The 22424-nt window shown below is 41.9% G+C and overlaps 2 protein-coding genes and 5 non-coding genes across 9 annotated transcripts; all 7 read right to left on the reverse strand.

Moving 5' to 3' along the window:
• Positions 1 to 72: 72 nt before the first annotated feature.
• Positions 73 to 7159, reverse strand: LOC135544330 (H/ACA ribonucleoprotein complex subunit DKC1-like). Its single transcript, XM_064971859.1, has 15 exons — positions 7063 to 7159; positions 5963 to 6021; positions 5702 to 5788; positions 5257 to 5348; positions 3822 to 4006; positions 3644 to 3708; positions 3132 to 3258; positions 2916 to 3046; positions 2493 to 2636; positions 2261 to 2381; positions 1944 to 2062; positions 1625 to 1728; positions 1237 to 1276; positions 940 to 1092; positions 73 to 553 (listed from the first exon to the last, which is right to left on the reverse strand). Exons 1-15 carry the CDS (start codon positions 7076 to 7078, stop codon positions 494 to 496), a joined length of 1503 nt encoding a protein of 500 aa, XP_064827931.1. The 5' UTR covers positions 7079 to 7159; the 3' UTR covers positions 73 to 493.
• On the reverse strand, positions 2134 to 2211 carry LOC135544760 (small nucleolar RNA SNORD83). The gene has a single exon (XR_010456381.1). It is a non-coding gene; the product is annotated as a small nucleolar RNA SNORD83 (small nucleolar RNA).
• On the reverse strand, positions 2724 to 2856 carry LOC135544765 (small nucleolar RNA SNORA36 family). Its single transcript, XR_010456386.1, has one exon. It is a non-coding gene; the product is annotated as a small nucleolar RNA SNORA36 family (small nucleolar RNA).
• LOC135544770 (small nucleolar RNA SNORD17) lies at positions 3332 to 3516 on the reverse strand. Its single transcript, XR_010456391.1, has one exon. It is a non-coding gene; the product is annotated as a small nucleolar RNA SNORD17 (small nucleolar RNA).
• LOC135544761 (small nucleolar RNA SNORD83) lies at positions 5130 to 5209 on the reverse strand. The gene has a single exon (XR_010456382.1). It is a non-coding gene; the product is annotated as a small nucleolar RNA SNORD83 (small nucleolar RNA).
• On the reverse strand, positions 5435 to 5647 carry LOC135544769 (small nucleolar RNA SNORD17). The gene has a single exon (XR_010456390.1). It is a non-coding gene; the product is annotated as a small nucleolar RNA SNORD17 (small nucleolar RNA).
• A 503-nt stretch (positions 7160 to 7662) lies between the features above and the next one.
• LOC135544334 (trimethyllysine dioxygenase, mitochondrial-like) lies at positions 7663 to 17319 on the reverse strand. Of its 3 annotated transcripts, none has more exons than XM_064971865.1 (9): positions 17199 to 17319; positions 16993 to 17091; positions 16641 to 16815; positions 12536 to 12712; positions 11586 to 11865; positions 10657 to 10776; positions 8936 to 9172; positions 8483 to 8621; positions 7663 to 8298 (listed from the first exon to the last, which is right to left on the reverse strand). In XM_064971865.1, exons 3-9 carry the CDS (start codon positions 16810 to 16812, stop codon positions 8167 to 8169), a joined length of 1257 nt encoding a protein of 418 aa, XP_064827937.1. In that variant the 5' UTR covers positions 16813 to 16815; positions 16993 to 17091; positions 17199 to 17319; the 3' UTR covers positions 7663 to 8166. The 3 variants fall into 3 exon arrangements, with proteins under 3 accessions (XP_064827937.1, XP_064827936.1, XP_064827938.1); XM_064971864.1 differs by having other exon boundaries at positions 16641 to 16818; XM_064971866.1 differs by lacking the exons at positions 16993 to 17091; positions 17199 to 17319 and having other exon boundaries at positions 12536 to 13023; positions 16641 to 16730.
• Between the last annotated feature and the right edge of the window lie 5105 nt (positions 17320 to 22424).

Consider the following 22424-nt stretch of genomic DNA (forward strand, 5'->3'; position numbering starts at 1 on the left):
CACTCCACCCTTCATTACACTAGAAAACAGCCTCAGATCCTAGCAACTGGTAGAAAAACGACACCAAGGCAGTTACAAAAAAGAATATTCATTTCAAATGACAATATGATCACAGCTGGTTTCTGTATTTACAGTACAATATAAAATAAAACCGATCGCATGTAGAGGTACACAAATACTGCTGTCAACACAGGGAGTACTTAAAACATGTAAAAACGAAATGTCACTGTCATGAGTACAAAAACATGGTCATACCGTGGTGGTTGAGATGGCAACCATTAACCACATGATCACAAGCCTTACCTAGTCCAAACCCCTTATGATTATCCATGTGCGGCCATTCTAGACACAGACTTGATTAACATAAAAGGTTTAAAACCCTGGGTTCTTGCTATGCCTGCTGCCTCTTCAGCGCCCATTGCATCCGTTAGGCAAATATCACCAGGCACTCATTCTATGGTCCTTTTCATTGTCCTTGTGCTTCATAAGCTTTTCACTCTGCTTCTGCTTCCTTCTTTTTTTTCTTTTTCTTCTTCTTGGCACTCTCACCAACCTGTGCATTAGAAGAGATTTGTTATTCCTTTGACTAATGTTTAAAGCAATTCAAGTGTCCTAAGTGAAAATGCCCTCTACAGTTTGAGGCATGTAGGGTGTAGCTGTAGTGACTTTGCTAACAAAATAGGTGTAGAAGATGTAAGGAACCAACATGACCAAATGCACATGCTAGAAAAACACCCGCAACAATGTAGCAGACTGACTCCCTCTGAAGACAACAAGCAGGTTGGAAAGGGATAACTTTCTGCATGGGATATATAAACATTCCAATGCAAGCACCAGTGATAGGGAAGGCACTCCATTAACTGGATGGATATTAGACAAATACTGCTGAAAACCACAAGGACATACTGCTGTCCATTCAGACCAGAAGCAGAAACACACCTCTCCGTCTGTCTCTGCTGCTGGCTCTGTATCAGCTTCTAGTTTCTGCTTCTTTTCCTTCTTTTTCTTCTTCTTCTCTTTCTTCTCTTCTCCCGACAGAGTGGAAGGAGCAGAGGGTGCTGCTGCATCACTGTCACTGTCTTCGCGCTTCCTCTGAAAGACGGTGACAATGTTTAGTCCATCTCATTGTGCACATAAGTTCATACATGGAATAAACTATACCTTCTTTGGAGTGTGTCCCAATACTGATCAATATCAAATCAATCAATGCCAGAGTATCAACTCATGTAAGCATACCTTTGCTTCACCATTTCCGTCAGCCTTGGATTTGGACGCACTGAAAAGGAGAAGGCAACATATCACTTTTTGTATTAGACTCATTCCTTAAGAACGATTAACAAAATGCACCTACACGCACAAACTACTAAACAACGGTTGACAAACACTTGGATTGCAAGTTACCACACATGAGTGGAAATTAGTAGCTATGAATGTTCACACAGCTCAGCTGCCAGCCAGGCAGAATGCATTACCAGATCTCTGCTGAGCTATGAGAGTTGATGTTGCAGACTGACTCCCTCAGAGACCACAGGGCAGACCAGAAAGGGATAACTGTCTGCTGACTAGATTCACAACATGCATACCAAACTGCTCCATCAAGGCCCCTACCAGACTGGTTTCACACCTGTAATCTACGTAGCCCTCCTTCCAGTTCGATGGAGTGCTGCCGTTGGCTTTGCCATGTTTGTCCAGTAGACCCTTCTGGATCATCATCTTCTTCTGGCTGGCCTGTTCATTACAAATCAGAGTTTGAATCTTCCTGATACAGGACTAAAAGCATAAATTGTTATAGTCCCGTGTGGCTCACACATCAGGGTCGTGGGTTTGAGTCCCACGGGGGACCAGTATGCACTCACCACTGTAAGTCACTCTGGATAAGAGCAGCTGCTAAATAGACATATGTAAATGAGTAGACAACCAATAGTTTGCACATGAGACACTACCTTTGGGCCTAAGCCCCACTTGCGGGGATAGGTGTCTCGTTCCATGATGACTCTCTTGATCTTGGCCACCACCCCATGGTCACATGTGGAGATCACTGCAGTCGTCATGAGGGCAGTCGCTGGAAAATTGAAAGGAAACAAACTTGAGATGGGAACATAAATATGCATATGGACAAATTTGGTTTTTCAAAGCCATCAGTCAAGGGTGATAGATAATAGGTCATCTTTGCACATAGTGCTAATGCCATCTACGAGATCATCATGTGGCCTTATGAAAAACCATCTGCTTAGCAGAACAGCATACTTCTATTGCTCACCTATACAAATGGCCTCTCCTTTGGTCGTTATAACCACAATATCCTGGTTGATCTCAATGCCATCCTCATATCGCAGGACACCAGGCAGCATGATCTTTGCGCCATAGCAGATCGCATTCACCTGGGGAGAAAATCATACAACTCATTCAAAGACCTGTTCAGTCCTCTACACGGGGTCACGCTTGGAAAATGACAGTGACTGTCAATTAAGAGTCAGAAAACAAAAACTCACTGCACTGTCTTTCATGACCAGACGCTTGTGAGATATTAGAAGCTTTTCCAGTGGGTAGATGACTCTGCGAAGGTACGTCTCGTCCTTGTTGTGGTCATACTGCCATTGAGCATCTAGCACATCGTGCATGGTCACCAAATTGTCCTGCAGAGAACACATTCCAACATCAAACGAGTTCAAAATATATGACGCATTAAGCAGAACATAGGCCTAAGTATCAACATTCCCATAACATGTTGGCTAGAGTGGAATCAAGTGGCTGGCATGTCCACTTTCTATTCAGAGCCACTCTATGCCATTTCTGTGCCAAAGAATAATTACCAGGACTGGGGAGAGACCCAGAACCGAACTCAACACTTTGGACCGTACAATGTAACCAGACAAATCACAGCCAAAGGAGTATGAAAGAGGTACGAGACTCACCCTCTCTCCCAGAACACCAGAGCGAACTCTCCTCAGCTCCTGCATCTGACCACCAACACCCAGGAGGAGCCCCAGGTGGACACACAGGGTCCTGATGTAGGTCCCAGCCTCACAGCTCACCCAGAAAATACCTGCAACAAACAATACAGTTAGATTAGCATTACTGACCAAGATTTTTAACTTCCGCATAGGGAAATAAATAATTGGATTCCTCACCTAATCTCCTCTCTGGGTCATACTCAATGAGTTTGCTTTCATAAACGGTCCTAACTCTCAACTGCCGCTTAACAGCTGCGATGAGTGGTGGTCGCTGGAACAAAGCTCCTGTAAGGGTTTCAATACCCTAAAGAAAAAAAGCACAGGATTACCCACAATGTCACACAACACTGGTATAACACCAATTTCTTTACTAATGTGTGATCAGGTGTGTCAACTCGTCTTGGTTATCGCAGGGCCCTCCAGTCCTGCCCCTTTCTCCACCACAAGCTTCCCCAGTAGAACACTGAGGTGGCAAGAGTGGCTAAAACAGGCATGAGCACCACAGAGAAAGTAGGACCCTAGCAAGCACTCAGAGAATGGATAAACACGTTCATCATCTCACATCCATGTCAAGAGGCAGTAACTACGTATTAAAAAAGCAGTCACCAATTTATTGGCATACCTTTACAGTTAAATTACAAACTCCGAACCATGCTAAGAGTAAAAACTGCATTAACAAGAGAACTCACCCTAGCAAGTGTGTGCTCATTCTCAATAGCATTGTGCAGCCGAACAATTCCCACATACTCTTTGCCTGAAACAGACGGCAGAAGAGTAGTAAGTAGAGGCCAATCTTAATGTGTTTACATCACCATCAGGAAGTAAACATTCAGAGCAGGAAGGGGTTGGGCATACAAAGGATCTCACCTGCACTCTGCTGGGACTTGACCAGTCGTGTGGCTCTGTCCACACACACAATGAGGCAGCCTGTCACCTTGGGGTCCAGGGTGCCACTGTGGCCAGTCTTCTCCACTCGCAGGATACGTCGGATCCAGGCCACCACCTCATGAGAAGAGGGATTGGCAGGCTTGTCCAAGTTGATGAAGCCAGTCCTGAAAGTCACATGGATCGAGATGGGGTTTAGAGTGGAGCCAAATGAAATCAAACAATGCTTCAATATTTTTAAAAGGGCATCAGTTGTAGAGCCTAGAGATCGGACGATTATAATTTTCCAGCACCGATACCGATCATTGGAGGACCAAAAAAAGCTGATATCGAATAATTGGCCGATTTTTATATACATTTGTAATAATGACAATTACAATACTGAATGAACACTTATTGTAACTTAATATATTACATAAATAAAATCTACTTCGTCTCAAATAAATAATGGAACATGTTTGATTTGTCTTAAATAATGCAAAAACTGTGTTTGATAAGTAAAAGTGCAATATGTGCCGTCTAAAAAAACTAATGTTTAAGATCCTCGCTCAGAACATGAGCATATGAAAGCCGGTGGTTCAATATTCCCAGTTAAGAACGTTTAGGTTGTAGTTATTATGACACGTCGACTATCTCTCTCTATACCACTTGTATTTCATATACCTTTGACTATTGGAATTTCCTATAGGCACTATAGTATTGCCAGCCTAATCTCAGGAGTCGATAGGCTTGAAGTCAAACAGCGCTGTGCCTCAAGCATTACTAAGAGCTGCTGGCAAAACGCAGTAAAGTGCTTGCACTGAGCGCAAGAGAAGTGACAATTTCCCTAGTTAATATTGCCTGCTAACACTAATTTCTTTTAACTAAAAACACAGGGTAAAAAAATACACTTCTGTGTGTTGGTGGTAAGTAAGGCGAGGGGTTTATGGTTAGGTACATTCGTGAAACGAGTGTGGTTTTTCCACAAATGCACTTTTGTTAAATCATCACCCGTCAATGATAATCAATGCGGTGCCTGTTAATTTATATGCAGCGCAGGACAAGCTCGTTGACCTAGTGATATTATCAACCATGTGTATTTAACTAGTGATTATGTTAAGATTGATTGTTTTTTTACAAGATAAGTTTAATGCTAGCTAGCAACTTACCGTGGCTCCTTGCAGCCACAGGGTCCTTTTGACACTGCACTCGCAGTTTCCTCGTGGACCGCAATGTAATCGGCATCCAAAAAAGATGATTACCGATCGCTATAACTTGAAATAGGCCGTAATTAAAATCGACCTCTAGTGGAGCCATCAGACAAGGGTGATAGATAAGGAGTCATCTTTGCATATAGTGCTAGTGCAATCTATTTACATTCATCATGTGGCTCCATAACTGTTTTTACAAGACTGAGCAAAAAAAGACCAAAAGTTACCTGACATAATCCTGAATGTTCCTCTTCAGGGGGTTGGAGCCATTTGGCAAGGGTGTGTAGTGAGCTGTCCTGATGTTGAGTTTGTCAAAATTCTGCATGACAAAATCAGTCAAGGGGGGAGATGATAGAATTAAGAATTTACCTTACAAATAACCAAATGTAACTGCATGAAGGGGATGTGATCAGGAGTTTACGCTCGTCTTAGTTGTGGCCGGTCCCTTAACCATTGCACCAGCACACCTGCCCCCAACGCAGTTAACCCCAGTAGAACACTGGGGCAAAAGCATAGAGTCAAGCCGCTGAACCCCCTGAGTCAAGAACAGACACAGGGGGCTACAAGGCCAGGGCCCAGCAGCACTCAGCGAATGGATAAACAAGTTCATCATTTCAAAAAAAACATCCTGCTTTTACAGATAGATGACAGGACAAGAGTAGGCAAACTCACTTTTAGCAGCAAAGGCCATTGAGATGTGTCCAGACTAGCAACTCTGGACTCTGGTTTGATGAGGAAATCTCCACTCTCCTGAATATCCTGTATGCCAAAAATGAGGAATTTAGGGAAAATGTACCCAGACGTTTATACAATTTCAATCTAACAGTGAACAAAGCTTGTAGCAACTGGTGCAAGACGTTTATACAATTTCAATCTAACAGTGAACAAAGCTTGTAGCAACTGGTGCATCAGTCAATTACTGTAAGGACTTACCCCAACGTCATCAACAGCAACTTTCTTTTCCTTCTTCTTCTGCTTTTTCGCAGAGTTCACTTGAAAGGGAAAAAACAAATGGATAATATTACACGTTTTGTTCCCTGACGTTTCCATACTGGATGATTCCCCTTAGTTTTCAACAGAAGTGCATTGTCAAGAAGAAACTTGTGCATAATGTATGCACTTCGTTGGATGTATACCCATGCACATCCCGTAAATACAACTAAACCCAATCGGAGGGTTGAGTTTACCAGGCTAATTGATAGATAGCTAATAACTGTCTCACCAGCATACCAACACTCGATTTGGCAACGCGCTCCCACGTGGCAGACACGACGGGCACGTGGTACTTTGTGTGAATGTGCCTTCACGGGTAAATTTTACCCAATTGTGTACGGTTTCCGCAGTTAGAGAAACGTGTATAACGACACATATACAACTCAGATATTGCAAGTAAACAAGTTAACTTAGTCGTTAATTAATATTAATGAAATCGCGGTACCGTTTCAGACCACGTGGCCACCATGCTTTCAGCGTCTGGAAGAAGCCTTTCGTGGCGTGTGATTATTAACAAAATGGCGTAACGCTAGCTAGCTATGATAAAAAAACGTTCCGAGGCTGCCGTCGAGCACGACTGTTACACAACATCGTGTACTTTGTTGATAGTTAGCTAACTTCGTCATTAGTTACTTGCCACCTAGAGATGTGTACAGTAGCCAACTAACGGTATTTAGTAACTACGTTACCTATGACGACTTAGTGGTTAAAGTTAGCTAGGCATCGTATCATCAGAATTCAGCACTATTGCAATACCATGATCCGGGAGTATACGCATGTAACTTAAACTAGATACATCAATTAATATACTGCTATAAGTGTAGCTAGTTTGATAACCACATGGTTTACGATGGGTCATGCTAAGTCAATGGGAACGTGGCCGCCTGTTTGATCATGCCTCAATGTTGGGTGCAGTGTTGCTAGTAGTATTTCACAATTTCCTAGTAAATAAACATATACAACAAAGAACTACAATTCCACAGCAGTTGTAGCTACTTTGAAATAAGATTGTACTGTTAGACTGTGCAAGGGCTACTTACTTTGTACGTCCGTCATCTTCGGTCTGCCGTGCAACTGACTTGAGACAACGTGTGTTCAATGGGATCCCGGATGGCACGGAACGTGCTCAGTACGCATGACTTTTAAAGAAAAGGCCATAGAGCCTCACCAAGCCTCGCGATAATTCATTCCAAATCCAACCAAACGAGAAAAAGTAGGTCGAACAGTGAGCGTCGTTTCAACAAATATGGTAGTATGTGTATTTCTATGCGCTCGAGAGACAACATAAAATAAATGTTCTGTTAACATGCTACCTTTATATATACACGATCTATGCATGACAACCAGATCAAATAACTAATCTGGGGCGCGTTCAGCAGGATTTAACGTTTTGGAACGTTCAACTAATTCAATGTAGATCAAACATGCCTCTCTGACATGTAGATTTAAGGAATCACATCGGCTCTATATTCATGAGTTTGCTATCTGCGACGTTCGAGAACATTTTGCCAAGTTAACATGGCTCTGTAATTTCATTTTAATGCTGGATATGGCTTCAGAGATATGTATAACCAACTCCCTTGTTTTGTTTGGGCATGACTAAAAAAAAAAAGTCACCCAATAGAAATCAGGAAAAAAGGTGCTGAAAAAAAAAATCACCCAATTTATTTCATTAAGTAAACAAGGCAACATTTCCTAATACATTCATAAACAAAGGACTAGCAAAAGTACTTCAGAAATACTAGAAACGAATCCCTAAAACAAAGCCAAAAATGTAGTTAAACACCTCAATATGTTAAGTTCCAGTTCAAAAGATTGTTGTGACAAGAGCATAATGCATGTCAAATCCCAAACAGATCACAGTCCATTTTCTTGACTTCAACAAGTCTAACAATATCTCATGTAAAATATTTCTGGGTGGAGCATATTTTTAAAGTACAGTACAATTTAGTTCCGCATTAACAATATATAACTGCATTCATGCAGTGGAAATACTTGATTTCACTCAGTAAATGCTCATACCATAACAATTCTACAATACTTTTCGATCTCCTTAAACACGTCTGACTGATTGGGTGATGGTGCTTTATTTAAAGAACTTTGGTGTTGGCTGGAAAGGTTGAAGACTCAGGGTGGCTCTTCACTTAGGCGTGCAGACCCAAGGAGCGGGCAGTGTTCAGGAAGTCGTCTCTGGTCAGGTAGCAGCCACACAGTTGCCGCAGGCCTGTGAAGGACTCCCGGCCATGCAGGACACGCCAGTTATCAATGAAGAAAACCTTACAGAAAAAGAGGGAACATTTTTGTTTAAGATTTTGTAAGACTGCACCCATCACCTACAGCTTAATCCTGGTTTACAGTTAAGTGTGGGAAGCCCCCCCCCATGTCAATATCTCACTCAACTGATCAAGTGGTGCTAAATCCTTTGTCTCGATCAATGAAAAGGCAAATATTTTTCCTTACCTTTCCAGGCTTCAGTTTGATCCACAACTCATTCTCCGGCTTCCTCAGCTCTGTGGTCAACTCTCTGTGAGCCACATACCATCGCTTGACAATGTCATGGGGGATTGTGTTTATGACTGCACGGTCGTAGTTATTGTATCTGTAAGACACGTGACCAAACAGAAGGTGATACCATATTAATACTCAATATCAGATCATATAATTCATGACATTGATCTCAAAGGAGCTGGAATAACACAAGTTTCGCTGCGTATGAGCGCCAGATCCTGAGGCTTCTACTAAGAACCTTCCAAAGTGAGTTAATTTGTATTGATGGGTGTACAACATTGTAAGTTAATAGGTAACCAAGGCTGGTTAATGTAAGGTTGTATGGCCAATGACGTTGGAAGATATGTTTAAAGCAAGACATTCAGGGAGACATACACATCTCAAATTACAACAGACTGGTCATACCGGATCATGTACACCTCATTGTTCCAGGGATACACGTTGAGCACAGGGCCAATGCCGATCATGTGGTTATGGTGGTCGCTGACATTTTCAATGTACTCGTGCTTGATAGGAACCTGTGCTAGCAGCTCAAAGTTCTCAGGCGTCTTCTGGAGCACTTTGTCAGCAGAATAGAATCCATCTACAAGTAGTGTTCTTCCTCCTGTTCCCTCATGCCTAAGGCAATGGAACACTTGGATCCTGCAAGTAAAAGTCAATGGCATCAAAGTAAGTCACATGTTATTATGAAATGCCCAGTAGGTGGCTATTGCCCTGTCATTTGATGGGAGGCCAAGGGAGAGCTTAGTTTCATGTTGTACTATAGCTTATTTTATCAAGATGTCTGTGGCATAGCAATGTGTGTCTGGCTTGTGTCTTATCAGTTGAAGAGATTCTCCGGTACTTTTGTATACCTTTTAGCCAGTAGTTCAGAAAGTAGCGCTCACAAGCCAAAAGTGGTCCCAGAAAATGGCCTACCATATCACATATGTGCACCACATCATTGCTCTCGCTCTGCTGTGTGTGCGTGCGTCTTTCTAGCGGTCACTCAAATGGCGAAGGGCTAAATCTCATTGGCTAGAACTCAAATCGCTAGTAGCTGGCCCACATGGGGGAAAAAGCAGGGAAAATGACTTCCAGAAAACAGTCCCTTTCAAACTAGGGATTTCGTGGCAAATTGAGATAAGACAGTAATGTATATATGAACTCCACATTGACATATTCAGCCCAAAGTGGGAGGTTTTAAAAAGACATACAAGTCACCAAAGCTCTGGAGCATGTCTTTAAAAAGTCAATGCTGGATCTGTTGTTACAACTGTCAATTTTTGTAACATCACTGTAATAGCCTAACACAATAACCTATATACATACACTGCCGTCGGCAAGTATTCAGACTGACGTTTTCCAGGTTACAGACTCATTTTAAAATAGATTAAATTGTACCTTTTACTGAGGAGTGGCTTCTGTCTGGCCACTCTATCATAAAGGTCTAATTGGTGGAGTGCTGCAGAAATGGTTATCCTTCTGGAAGGTTCTCCCATCTCCACAGAGGAACTCTAGAGCTCTGTCAGTGATCATCGGGTTCTTGGTCACCTCCCTGACCAAGGGCCTTCTCCTCCGATTGCTCAATTTGGCCGAGCAGCCAGCTCTGGGAAGAGTCTTGGTGGTTCCAAACTTCTTCCATTTAAGAATAATGGAGGCCGCTATTCTTGGGGACTTCAAAGCTGCAGAAGTGTTTTGTGACCCTTCCCCAGATCTGTGCCTCGCCACAATCCTGTCTCGGAGCTCTACGGACAATTCCTTCTACCTCGTGGCTTTGTTTTTGCTCTGACATGAACTGTCAACTGTGGGACCTTATATAGACAGGTGTGTGCCTTTCTAAATCATGTCCAATCAATTACATTTACCACAGGTGGACTCCAATCAAGTTGTAGAAACATCTTAAAGATTATCAAATGAAAACAGGATGCACATGAGCTCAATTTTGCATCTCATAGCAAAGGGTCTGAATACTTATGTAAATAAGGTAGGTTTTTAATTTTTAATACATGTGTCTTTATCTGAGGAATCTCAACCTAACCAATAGACAGATCAACATGTGTACTGCCTTGCTACTTTGACCTGACATGATTACTCCAATACAGTTCAAATAACACCCATGTATGTGTGAACATCTAAATACATACCCACATGGCTCCTGGAAGTATGAGGTGTCTGTATGACGGTCCAGTGCCAGTTTGGTGTAGGCAGTGTCTCCTCTGGAGAAATCGGATGTGAAGTTCCACATCTTGCCATACATAGTCTCCCTAGAAGGAAACAAAAATGAAAACAAAAAGTAGAGGAGTCAAAGGTGATACCTAAAACATTACACAGTACAATAACAATTCAAAACAAGATTATAATGGCAACTGTGATCCAAATAGTGAGTGATATTTTGTTTCTTGGGGGTGTCAGGAGGGCAGCAATTACTTCCGATAACCAAATATACTCACTGGACTAGAATAAGAAAATGCCCTCATCTGGCAACCACGAGCAATGCATTTCTCATAACACGCTGCTTCTTCCCTCCCTTCCATTCACCCCAAAGTAGAGTCCAGTACAAAGAGGGATTAGTGCGCTTGCTCAGGCGTTTGAAACTTCAAAACCCCACCACCTGCTGAGTCCTTAATGAACAGACCTGGTGGATTAATGAGGGCAAAGTACTTCTCCTTTCTCACTACACTGGCAGAGGAGACACTGTCAAAGTGCAACAATGCCCATTCTTTTGACAATAGCACCCTCCATTCCAACTGCAGAGAGAAGTCTGTTGTGCATGTTAACTTGACAAACGCATCAAAGTTGATGTTAAGGAAACCAAAACCTTCTCTGTAGCACTGTTACTTTGCAAAACATAGAGTGTAAACAAGCCAACCCTGAGAAATATCAAGCTTCTTTAATGCCCTCCAAACATAGATATCTGGGGTGTTTATTCTTAATCCTTATTAAATAACTCCCCACTCTAAAACCATGCATCTTTTCTATGCATTGTGGTGGGTGGTATGCCCATTACCTTTAAGCCCCCTCAACCCCACTTCTCATTCCCTACCCCAGGGAATCACAGAGGGGCTTACTATACCTGATGAGGCTGACCCTCTGGGTAAGCGTCTCTGTGGCCTCAACAGTCGGCGGGACGCCCTCCACAAAAGCAATGCCGTACAGCAGAAAGCGCCCAAGGAACTTTTTCAGTTCATCATCACAGCTCATAAACTTGTCCCAGTTAGCAGAGGGCACCTTGGCACTGGTATAGATGTCAGAGTTCCAGATGATGTGTGGCTGCATGGCACTCTGCTTCTGTCCCTCATAGCTGTTCTGAACAAGCCAGCTCAGGTTGTACCTTGTCACATGACCATCAGGCCCTGAGGTAAACAAAAAGACAATTCCATCTATTATAGATTCAATAACGGTTAAAAGGAATGGATGAGTAACAATAGGTGCATAGATCACAGTTCTGCCATAAAGAAAATGGGATTGCGGTTCACCATTGAAAATGATCAAATGATAGGCTTAACTACTGGCATGGATTTAGAGTTCTTGACAACATCAAACTGACCTAGATTCAGTACCTCACTGAGTAAGTGAGAACGGTTACAGTTTAACCAATGCCTTGTGAAAAGATGTACCATTGTACAAACATGTAATTCAAATAAAGCATATGGCAGCAATATCAGCAGTACATTACAACCTTTTTTGAAGAGTCAAAGGTCTCCACAAAAGATGCTTGTTTTTAAGAAAATAACTATCTCAGGTTTGGCAGTGGAGAAGATCATTTTTGGGCTAGCCTACTCCATAATGTGGGCTTCCAACGGGGTCTAAAAGGGAAAAGAACAAGCTCAATTCTTCACTTTGGTTCCAAAGAAAACTGGTTCTCATGCCAAAACCACCTGTCGCTATTCATTTGGAGAATTATTATTATTATTTTTTAAATCAAAACAAAGAAAGCCACCTACTGTATGTGATGTGAGAAACTGGGTAGAGAATATTTTCCATCCCTCAGTAGGGAAAATACATCTTCAAACCAAGACTTACATGTGAGGAAGATATTCTCATCATCCACCCTGGTGTTGGCAGGACGTATGTTTAGCTCCACATTTGCTGTATCCAGGTTCCTCTGGTTGGTCTTGCTGTTGAAGCAGGAGGCAGAGTGGCAATGATCCCGTAGCCACACATAGGCAAAGTGCATCACAAGCCCTCCATAGTTGAGCTCTGCCAAATCAAAATGTCAGATTTACAAGTACATATTAGCCTATAATGTAAAAACTGGCCAATTCAAGTGTGAAGTGCCAGTTCCAGACTAGGATTTAATATGTAAAATATATATATACACAAACACACAATAATGATACATTATGATGTCAAAGCCTATAGGAGGGTATATTAAAAACAAGAAAAGGAACAGGAAGGCTGTTGGTATCTGGCACTGTGGGTCCTGCATGAAGACTGTTGCTGTAGGCGCCTGGACATACAACACGACGTCTGCAGTCACAGTGAAGTCGGCCATCAGGAGACTGAAGGAGCTGAAAGACCAGCAGACTGTTACTGGAGGATAAGACTCTCACTGTTGTGTACAGTTTGACCTGGACACTGTGTCGAACATCTACCACAATAAAAAGCAGTCTAGAGCGAGAAAAAATATGTTAATAAAAAAAAAATAACAAGAAAAGGAACATTCCTCATTGAGACCTGCTGAGGCAAGAGTGCCCAAGTGGTCCATAAGTCATTTTCCCCCCATCTCCACCTCCATCTCCTCCTTACATTGTGGTTGCGAATGGAGCTCTTATACTCAAAAATCCTTGTCTTAAGTTCACATTTGGTCTTTCTTAGCCACATAAAAATTCACAGGAACAGTTAAGGAGATACAACATATTTTGCATTACAGGTTATTCTACCAAACCTTTATCCGCTCACCCGAGTGGGGATGGACTAGAGTTCCCGCTGATCATGGCATAACAGTGAATGCAGTTGTGACACGGGAAATTGCCATCAGGAATGACAGACATGAAATGTGATGCTTTTTTCTTAGGCCAATCATTCTCTTATCTTCGTCATTGTAATGACATGTTTGAATAATACAGGACTAGAATAAGATGAAGACAGCGTTTGCTTCACTTTATGAAGATTGAATGCTTATGGGTCTGTAAATAACTGCTATAGCCTATCGCCATCGCGCATTCTCCCCACTGGGCAAAAACTGGTTGAATCAATGTTGTTTCCATGTCATTTCAACCGAAACAACAATATATATATATATATAAAGTTTTTCTATTGGGTTCAGGTTTGGAGACTGGCTCGGCCACTCCAGGACCTTGAGTGGCTCCGTAAGAAGCATCCCCTTAGTTGCCCTGGCTGTGTGTTTCGGGTCGTTGTCATGCTGGAAGACCCAGCCACAACCCATCTTCAATGCTCTTACTGAGGGAAGATCTTGCGATACATGGCCCCATCCATCCTCCCCTCAATACCGTGCAGTCGTCCTGTCCCCTTTGCAGAAAAGCATCCCCAAAGAATGATGTTTCCACCTCCATGCTTCACAGTTGGGATGGTGTTCTTGGGGTTGTACTCATCCTTCTTCTTCCTCCAAACACGGCGAGTGGAGTTTCGACCAAAAAGCACAACTTTTGTCTCAGACCACATGACCTTCTCCCATTCCTCCTCTGGATCATCCAAATGGTCATTGGCAAACTTCAGACGGGCCTGGACATGCGCTGGCTTGAGCAGGGGGACCTTGCGTGTGCTGCAGGATTTTAATCCATGACGGCGTAGTGTGTTACTAATGGTTTTCTTTGAGACTGCGGTCCCAGCTCTCTTTGGGTCATTGACTAGGTCTTGCCATGTAGTTCTGGGCTGATCCCTCACCTTCCTCATGATCATTGATGCCCCACAAGGTGAGATCTTGCACGGAGCCCCAGACCAAGGGTAATTGACCGTCATCTTGAACTTCTTCCATTTTCTAATAATTGCGCCAACAGTTGTTGCCTTCTCACCAAGCTGCTTGCTTATTGTCCTGTAGCCCATCCTAGCCTTGTGCAAGTCTACAATTTTATCTCTGATGTCCTTACTCAGCTCTCTGGTCTTGGCCATTGTGGAGAGGTTGGAGTCTGTTTGATTGAATGTGTGGACAGGTGTCTTTCATACAGGTAACGAGTTCAAACAGGTGCAGTTAATACAGGTAATGAGTGGAGAACATGTTAAAGAAAAACTAACAGGTCTGTGAGAGCCGGAATTCTTACTGGTTGGTAGGTGATCAAATACTTATGTCATGCCATAAAATGCAAATGAATTACTTAATCATACAATGTGATTTTCTGGAGTTTTGTTTTAGATTCTGTCTCTCACAGTTGAAGAGTATCTATGATAAATATTACAGACCTCTACATGATTTGTAAGAAGGAAACACTGCTGATTTTGCAGGTTATCAAATACTTGTTCTCCCAACTGTATATATATGATGACTTTGAATCAATGTGGAATTTAATCAATGTTTTACCCAACTTTTAACCTAAATCCAATGAAACTGACATGTTTTGTTGATTTCACATTAGTTGACTACTCAACCAAATGTAAATCAAAACTAGACATTGAACTGACGTCTGTGCCCAGTGGGTCTCTTCTTTCAAAAACTCTGAGTTCCTTTGGCTGCTGTATTTAAACATTCAAATGGACTATTACAGGGTTCCCCAACTAGCGGCCCGAATTTGTCCCACGGTCGGTTTTATTTGGCCCCCCCAAGAGTGTACAAAGCTGTCATCAAGGCAAAGGGTGGCTACTTTGAAAAATCTAAAATATATTTGGATTTGTTTAAAACCTTTGGTTAATACATGATTCCATAGTTATGTCTTCACTATTATTCTACAATGTAGAAAAGTCAAAATAAAGAAGAACCATTGAATGAGTAGGTGTCCAAACATTTGACTGGTACTGTATATATATTTTTTAATATAAAAAACATTTGGGACATAAGACTGTAAAAAGAAATCAGCAATAAGTGATTTTCATTTAGGAAACCTGTTCAAATATTCCCACTGATGGGTTCTGACTTGAATATGAAATATCCTTATTCATGTCACTGAGGGAATGTAGAATGTTCGCATTCTGTCAGAACATGTTATTGTTAGACATCAGGTATTCTATTGGAAGGAGAAGGGCCACAGTCTGGTACAAGTCAACAGGAGTTTGGGTCAAATGAATTGAGACAGAGCATGCAGCACTAAAGTCATGTCTAGCAACAGAGGTGCAATGGCTGTTCAGATGTATAAAGAAGAGACTCAGCATAGAAGGAAGGGTTATACCAGTGCTTGTGTGAATATGTCTTTTCAGCTGTGTGACCCCATTGGGTGAATAAACTTTGTTTGAGCGTTTCATAGTTGTCCGGCAGTTTTCACCCTGTTATTAAGAACCTAACACCACGCATAACAGAGATGTCATTGTACACAAATGTAAGCAAGGTTTGAAATTATGTTTTAGTCAAATAAATCTGTTTGGGCTTCTTGAGGTCAATTTACAGTCTACAAATGATTTGTAATCATGTTTCGGTCCCTAACAATCCGCTTAAGAAACAAATATCGTCCCACGGCTGAATCCAGTTGCTGACCCCTGCCTGGTCTATTAGTCTAAGAAATAACGCCCGCCGCCAAAGAAGTCAACAATCTAGTCTAGATCTAGTCTAGTGTTCAGTGAGGCAGGTAACCTAGTGGTTAGAGCGTTGAACTGAAAGGTTGCTGGATCGAAACCCCGAGCTGGCAAGGTAAAATCTGTCGTTCTGCCCCTGAACAAGGCAGTTAACCCACTGTTCCCTGGGTTCCCTGGCAGGCCGTCATTGTAAAGAAGAATTTGTTCTTAACTGACTTGCCTAGTTAAATAAAAGGTTAAATTAAAAAATAATTTAAAGCTTTTCCTGGGACTTCACAAGCGCTTAGAAAGTTAAGTTACATGCTTATGCATATACATACAGCATATTTAAGGTCCCCCGTCAGGTATTGAACTTCAAGCACAGATTCAACGACAAAGACCAGGGAGCTTTTCAAAAGCCTCAAAGAAGGGCAGACACATATGGAGCTGTACTCAAAAACAGTCTGTAGAGCAAATAAAATGTTCATTTCGAGTTTGGTAAAGGGCTGATACAACGTGTAATACTTACCAAGGCTGTCTTCCTGAAGCTGCCAGTGACAACTCGTCGATTGTGGAACAGTATGCAGCCAATGTCTCACTTCAATCTGGGTTCGTATGAATCCAGAGACCAAAGGAGCCCGTGCTTTCGATATGGGTTGCAAATAGCCATTTAAACGGCAAAACATCCGAGCCAAAGACATTGTCTGCTAATGGAAAATCAAATGTAGATGGAACACTGTTCATGGACAAATTTCGAACACAACTATAGGAGTTATTTGATTGAGTCTGACATTGACTCCGCACAAATTATAATTTCCACATCTTAATTGCTGTGATTAATAACAATTCAGCTTCTGTTGATCAGAATATGCAATACTCACACAACGGAGCTCGTGTGGATTCCAGTCAGTTGTGTTTATGTAGCTTGCAGCACTAATTACTGTGACCTGGAATGAAGACTTCTTGGACCTTCGATGAAGCTACATTGACAATCGATGAGATAAATTATTAAGCAAGTTAGTTTTTTCCAAGTCGTTTATACACTTTGCAGGCTAGCATTGCAGGATAGTAAACTTTGGACACGTACCTTGCTAACGTTGACGCTAAGAACCGCTAGTTAGCGACTACCAAAGAGGTACAGTTGCTACCAGCATAGAGGAAGAGGCGAAGCGAGAGGATCCACTCTTCTTCTTCTTCTTCTTCTTCTTCTTCTTCTTCTTCTTCTTCTTCGATATAATGGCAAACCAACGTTAAAGGTATATGCCGCCACTTACTGTGCTGGAGTGTGTGGTCAATCACGGTTTACAACATTCCTAAATGCTCCTACCTAACTCAGTACTGAGAAAATAAAAAAGAGCCTTACTAACTTCTAAGACCCTCCACCATCCCCCAAATCCCTTCCGACTGACCTCAATGACCCTAAACTTCAATCTTTCCCTCTCTTCAACATGCTTACAACAATATAACAACACATGATCCACTGTTTCATCGACCATGCACTCCAGGCACAAACCATTCATATGCTTGCCAATCAAATGTAATGAAGAGTTCAATGTACAATGTCTTAAGCGGAATTGAGAGAATGGGTGTAGTAGTGGCATATTACATAATTTATGCAGCACCATACAATACATTTTTGGACTCACCTTGGCGGTAGTCCTTCGTGGGCAAATTTTGTCATCAAAGTCTGCCATTCTCTGGATTTATGGTGCTTTCAAGACAACTGGGAACTCAAAACGTATTTTCCCAGTCATAGCTCGTTTTTCCCGAGTTCCCAGTTGTCTTGAACTCACTAAAGTCAGATTTTGCAGTTCTGAGTTAACAGTTGTTTGGAGTACGGCACAAATCATGCTCCATTGACAGCATGGCCAATGTTGAATGTTTATCATTTTAAACCAGGAAAAGAAACCCTTAATCTTAGACTTGGGACCACACAAACACTCCACTCAATAGCAGGCTAATGATTGCTTTGCAATGCTTGCACTTAGCCACTGATTCCTTGAAAACCACTCATTGTTGAATTTGCGATTTCCAACCTTTTGTGTAATGTTTATGTCCATGGCCGGTGAGCACCGATACGTTCTATAAATTCTCTTCATTATTTCTCTTCATATGACAAGGATTAAAAAGGATTTGTCAGTAGATTGTCGACTTGATTCATGATGATGACTGCTAGCTAAGATTTAGAAAGTATGATGTTGACATGATCAGTCCAATCAAAGCTACTGTAGATATAAAGTGATTTGGCATGATTTTATCTGTGGCCAATGACCTTGAGCCTTCTTGGATGGGCACTTATAATGTAACTCTATGGCAGCACCCAAGGTGCTAGAATTTTCGAGCTCTACCTTCGACTTGGCGTTGCCAAGTGCAACGCTCCATAGTGCAATGCTCCATATTTTTTTGAAAACTGATATGTGACACGTATTAATGCCAAAATACCATGCAAAACAGGCCAAATATGTAGGGCTCAAAACTGCCCTGAATGACGGGTCGCCACTGGTAATTGTCAACCAGTTTCCCTATATCACTGACTTCTGACCAATCTTTCATTTTTTCTACCAAGGTTAGATCAACAACAGGATCTGGGAGTAACCATGGAGGGACATCCTCTATCACCACAGAAGGGCCAAACTCCATCTCCCTCAAACCACTCTCATCAGCAAACTTTCCAACGTTCCAACCAAAACCACTACCTTGTCTACTAGTATATTCCCAACAGTCATCTAGAACAGTAGCAGTGAGATGCTCAACCTCACATCCTTTCAACCTAACCCAATAAGCTAATTACAATTTTTTTAAGCCATATATCCAAAGGCATCTCACCTGCATCCACTAGTAAGGCACATACATATGTTGATTTAAATGCACCAATACATATCTTTAAAGCTGTATACTGGATCCTGTCCAGCTTCTGAAACAAAGTCTTTGCTGCTGTTCCATAAACTATACATCCGTAATCAATTGTTGTCCTGATCAGCGCTCTATACATATCTGTCTGTCAGCACCCCCATCATAACCGGAGACCGAGTGCATAAGATTCACCACGTTCTTTCACTTTGTTCCAACATTTATGACATGATCTTTCCATGTATATCACTCATTGAATATTTGTACTTAGAAACCCTCCCCATAGACTGTCCATACAGAAACAACTGTATATTATCAGCAACTTTTATCTTCAAGAAGAATATACAGCAAGACTTTGCCACAGACAATTTAAAACCCCAGTCAATTGACCATCTGTCAACATCCACTGTAGCTTGTTGAAAAGATTTGATAACACAAGAGACATTCCTTCCCCTCTTCCAAATAGCTCCATCATCAGCATATAGGGAAGCCCCAATACCCCTGCCTATATTTGAAAACACATCGTTTATCATAATGTTGAACAAAATAGGACTGATAGCACTGCCTTGAGGAATTTAATTGTCAACTCCATAGTCATCAGATAAAATGGATCCAATTTTAACTCAAAAAGAGCGATTAAACGAGAGGACCAAAACCCAGTTATATAATCTCCCACCAATACCAAGTCTTTCCATCTTAATTAATAGGCCTTCTCTCCACATCGTGTCATAGGCCTTTTAAATGGGAAAAAAACCCAGTAGCCATCACTTTTTTCATGACCTGAGTTTTCTCAACTTCATTGCTCATCTTTACTAATGCATCCAAAGTAGATCTACCTTTACTGAATCCACTTTGACATTGACTCAATAAACCTCTATGCTCCAGGAAATATGACAATCATCTTTTCACAAGTTAGAGGTCAGTGCAATTGGTCTATAACTATCAGCACAATGAAGGGTTCTTACCAGGCTTTACATAAGGTAATATTACTGCACGTTTCCAACCAGAAGGTATAACCCCCTCACTCCAAATCTTATTAAATAATCCCAGGAGAATAAGCATGACCTCATCAGGTAAATGCTTAAACATTACAGCACAACTGATCACAAAATGGGGCTGTATCTCCAAAGCCTATTAAGGCTGAACGCATCTCATTTTTGGTAAAAACAGCATCCAAAGAAGAGGCAACAGTAGCACCATATCTCTCTAGAGCCCAATTCTCCTGATATTTCATCAAACATCGCTTCAGATAGTTGACGACAAGGCTTGTAAAAATTGTGTAACTTAATATTACTACCTGCACTGTAGATTTCCACCATCACACATTCATATTCAAATGGGGCAGTTATATTACGATATACAAGACCTTCTCTTATGAATGTAGAAAAATTACCACCCTGTCCATTTGATATATCAGATCTGATTGAAAAATAACCAGGGATAATACAATCAAGATGTGGTCTAAGTCATGTTATTGAACACATATCACATCAGGTTGGATCTCTAAATCTATTACATATTTCTTAAAACTCCTGACCATTAGCAATAAGGCTTCTGGCATTCCACTGAAGGATAACAAAAACCATAACTCTTATTAACATCATACTGAAACATTCCATCATTAGAAGTCAACATATCAACAATCATGGCGACAGTAACATCTGTTACTCCTAAAAACTCATGCTACTTCCACAGTGATCTTCAACTTGGCAGGTCTGATAACCTTTCCAGGGAAGGCTATTGAAGTCAATCTGATGAACTATTAAGGTGTCCTTTGAAACAACACATTTGTGAGAACAAGATTTCTGAGCAGGTCTCATATCCGTGTCTGGACCAACATAAGCAACATTTCCTACAGTAGGTCCACTTACTCCAGGACGGACCCTATTGTCTCCATCATTCTGCCTAATAGTTCCACCAATCTGCCTTGCAGCCTCTGCATAAGAGACATTATGAGTGATTTTATATCTTTGGGCATCTCTAGCTTCTTTCTTCACCTGGCATCCACCAAATGCTAAACTGTGTTCCCCCCCACAATTACAACATTTAACCTTAACATTGTTCCCACATTCACCATAATCATGTTCCCCTCCACACTTTGCACATCTTTTATTTCCTTTGCACAGAGCCGCTACATGTCCCATTCTTCGGCATTTAAAGCACCTTAGTGGAGGTGGGACAAACTCTCTAACAGTGAAAGCCAGGAAGCCTATCTGTACTTTCTTAGGTACAACCTTCTCAAACATTAATAATACTGACAAGCTTTCACTCCTCAACTCAAATCAAATTGTATTTGTCACATGCACTGAATACAACAGCTGAAATGCTTACTTAAAAGCCCTTAACCAACAATGCTTAAGAAGTTTTAAGAAACTAAGTAAAAAATAGATAAGTAAAAAATAGAAAATAAAAGTAACAAATAATTATACAACAGCAGTAAAATAACAATAGCGAGGCTATATACAGGGGGTACCGGTACAGAGTCATTGTGCGGGAGCACCGGTTAGTCAAGTAATTGAGGTAATATGTACATGTCGGTAGAGTTAAAGTGACTATGCATAGATAATAAACAGAGAGTAGCAGTGTAAAAGAGGGGTCTGGGTAGCCCTTTGATTAGCTGTTCAGGAGTCTTATGACTTGGGGGTAGAAGCTGTTTAGAAGCCTCTTAGACCTAGACCTGGTGTTCCGGTACCACTTGCCGTGCTGTAGCAGAGAGAACAGTCTATGACTAGGGTGGCTGGAGTCTTTGACAATTTGTAGGGCCTTCCTCTGACACTGCCTGGTATAGAGGTCCTGGATGGCAGGGAGCTTGGCCCCAGTGACGTACTGGGCCGTACACACTACCCTCTGTAGTGCCTTGCGGTCGGAGGCTGAGCAGTTGCCATATCAGGCAGTGATACAACCATGCTCTCGATGGTGCAGCTGTAGAACCTTTTGAGGATCTGAGGACCCATGACGAATATTTTCAGTCTCCTGAGGGGGAATAGGTTTTGTCGTGCCCTCTTCACGACTGTCTTATTGTGTTTAGACCATGATAGTGTGTTGGTGATGTGGACACCAAGGAACTTGCAGCTCTCAACCTGCTCCACTACAGCCCTGTCGATGAGAATGGGGGCGTGCTCGGTCCTCCTTTTCCTGTAGTCCACAATCATCTCCTTTGTCTCGATTACGTTGAGGGAGAGTTAGTTATCCTGGCACCACACGGCCAGGTCTCTGACCTCCTCCTTATAGGTTGTCTCATCGTTGTCGGTGATCAGGCTGTTGTGTCATCGGCAAACTTAATGATGGTGTTGGAGTCGTGCCTGGCCGTGTTGTCATGAATGAACAGGGAGTACAGGAGGGGACTGAGCACGCATCCCTGAAGGGTCCCTGTGTTGAGGATCAGCGTGGCGGATGTGTTGTTACCTACCCTTACCACCTGGGGACGGCCTGTCAGGAAGTCCAGGATCCAGTTGCAGAGGGG

This window comes from Oncorhynchus masou, chromosome 8 (genome assembly GCF_036934945.1).
Source record: "Oncorhynchus masou masou isolate Uvic2021 chromosome 8, UVic_Omas_1.1, whole genome shotgun sequence".
NCBI classification, from domain to species: Eukaryota; Metazoa; Chordata; class Actinopteri; order Salmoniformes; family Salmonidae; genus Oncorhynchus; species Oncorhynchus masou.

What these genes read in the sequence shown, in the direction of transcription:
- LOC135544330 (XM_064971859.1), bottom strand. An exon ending in CAAGTCCCAGCAGAGTGCAG is followed by an intron (nt 3,709 to 3,821) that starts GTGAGATCCTTT and finishes CGTCTGTTTCAG; the next exon opens with GCAAAGAGTATGTGGGAATT. An exon ending in TGACCCAGAGAGGAGATTAG is followed by an intron (nt 3,047 to 3,131) that starts GTGAGGAATCCA and finishes TGTTTGTTGCAG; the next exon opens with GTATTTTCTGGGTGAGCTGT.
- LOC135544334 (XM_064971865.1), bottom strand. Translation starts at nt 16,812, where the DNA reads ATGTCTTTGGCTCGGATGTTTTGCCGTTTAAATGGCTATTTGCAACCC. An exon ending in GCTTCAGGAAGACAGCCTTG is followed by an intron (nt 12,713 to 16,640) that starts GTAAGTATTACA and finishes TTGATTTGGCAG; the next exon opens with AGCTCAACTATGGAGGGCTT. An exon ending in TGAGAATATCTTCCTCACAT is followed by an intron (nt 11,866 to 12,535) that starts GTAAGTCTTGGT and finishes TGTTTACCTCAG; the next exon opens with GGCCTGATGGTCATGTGACA.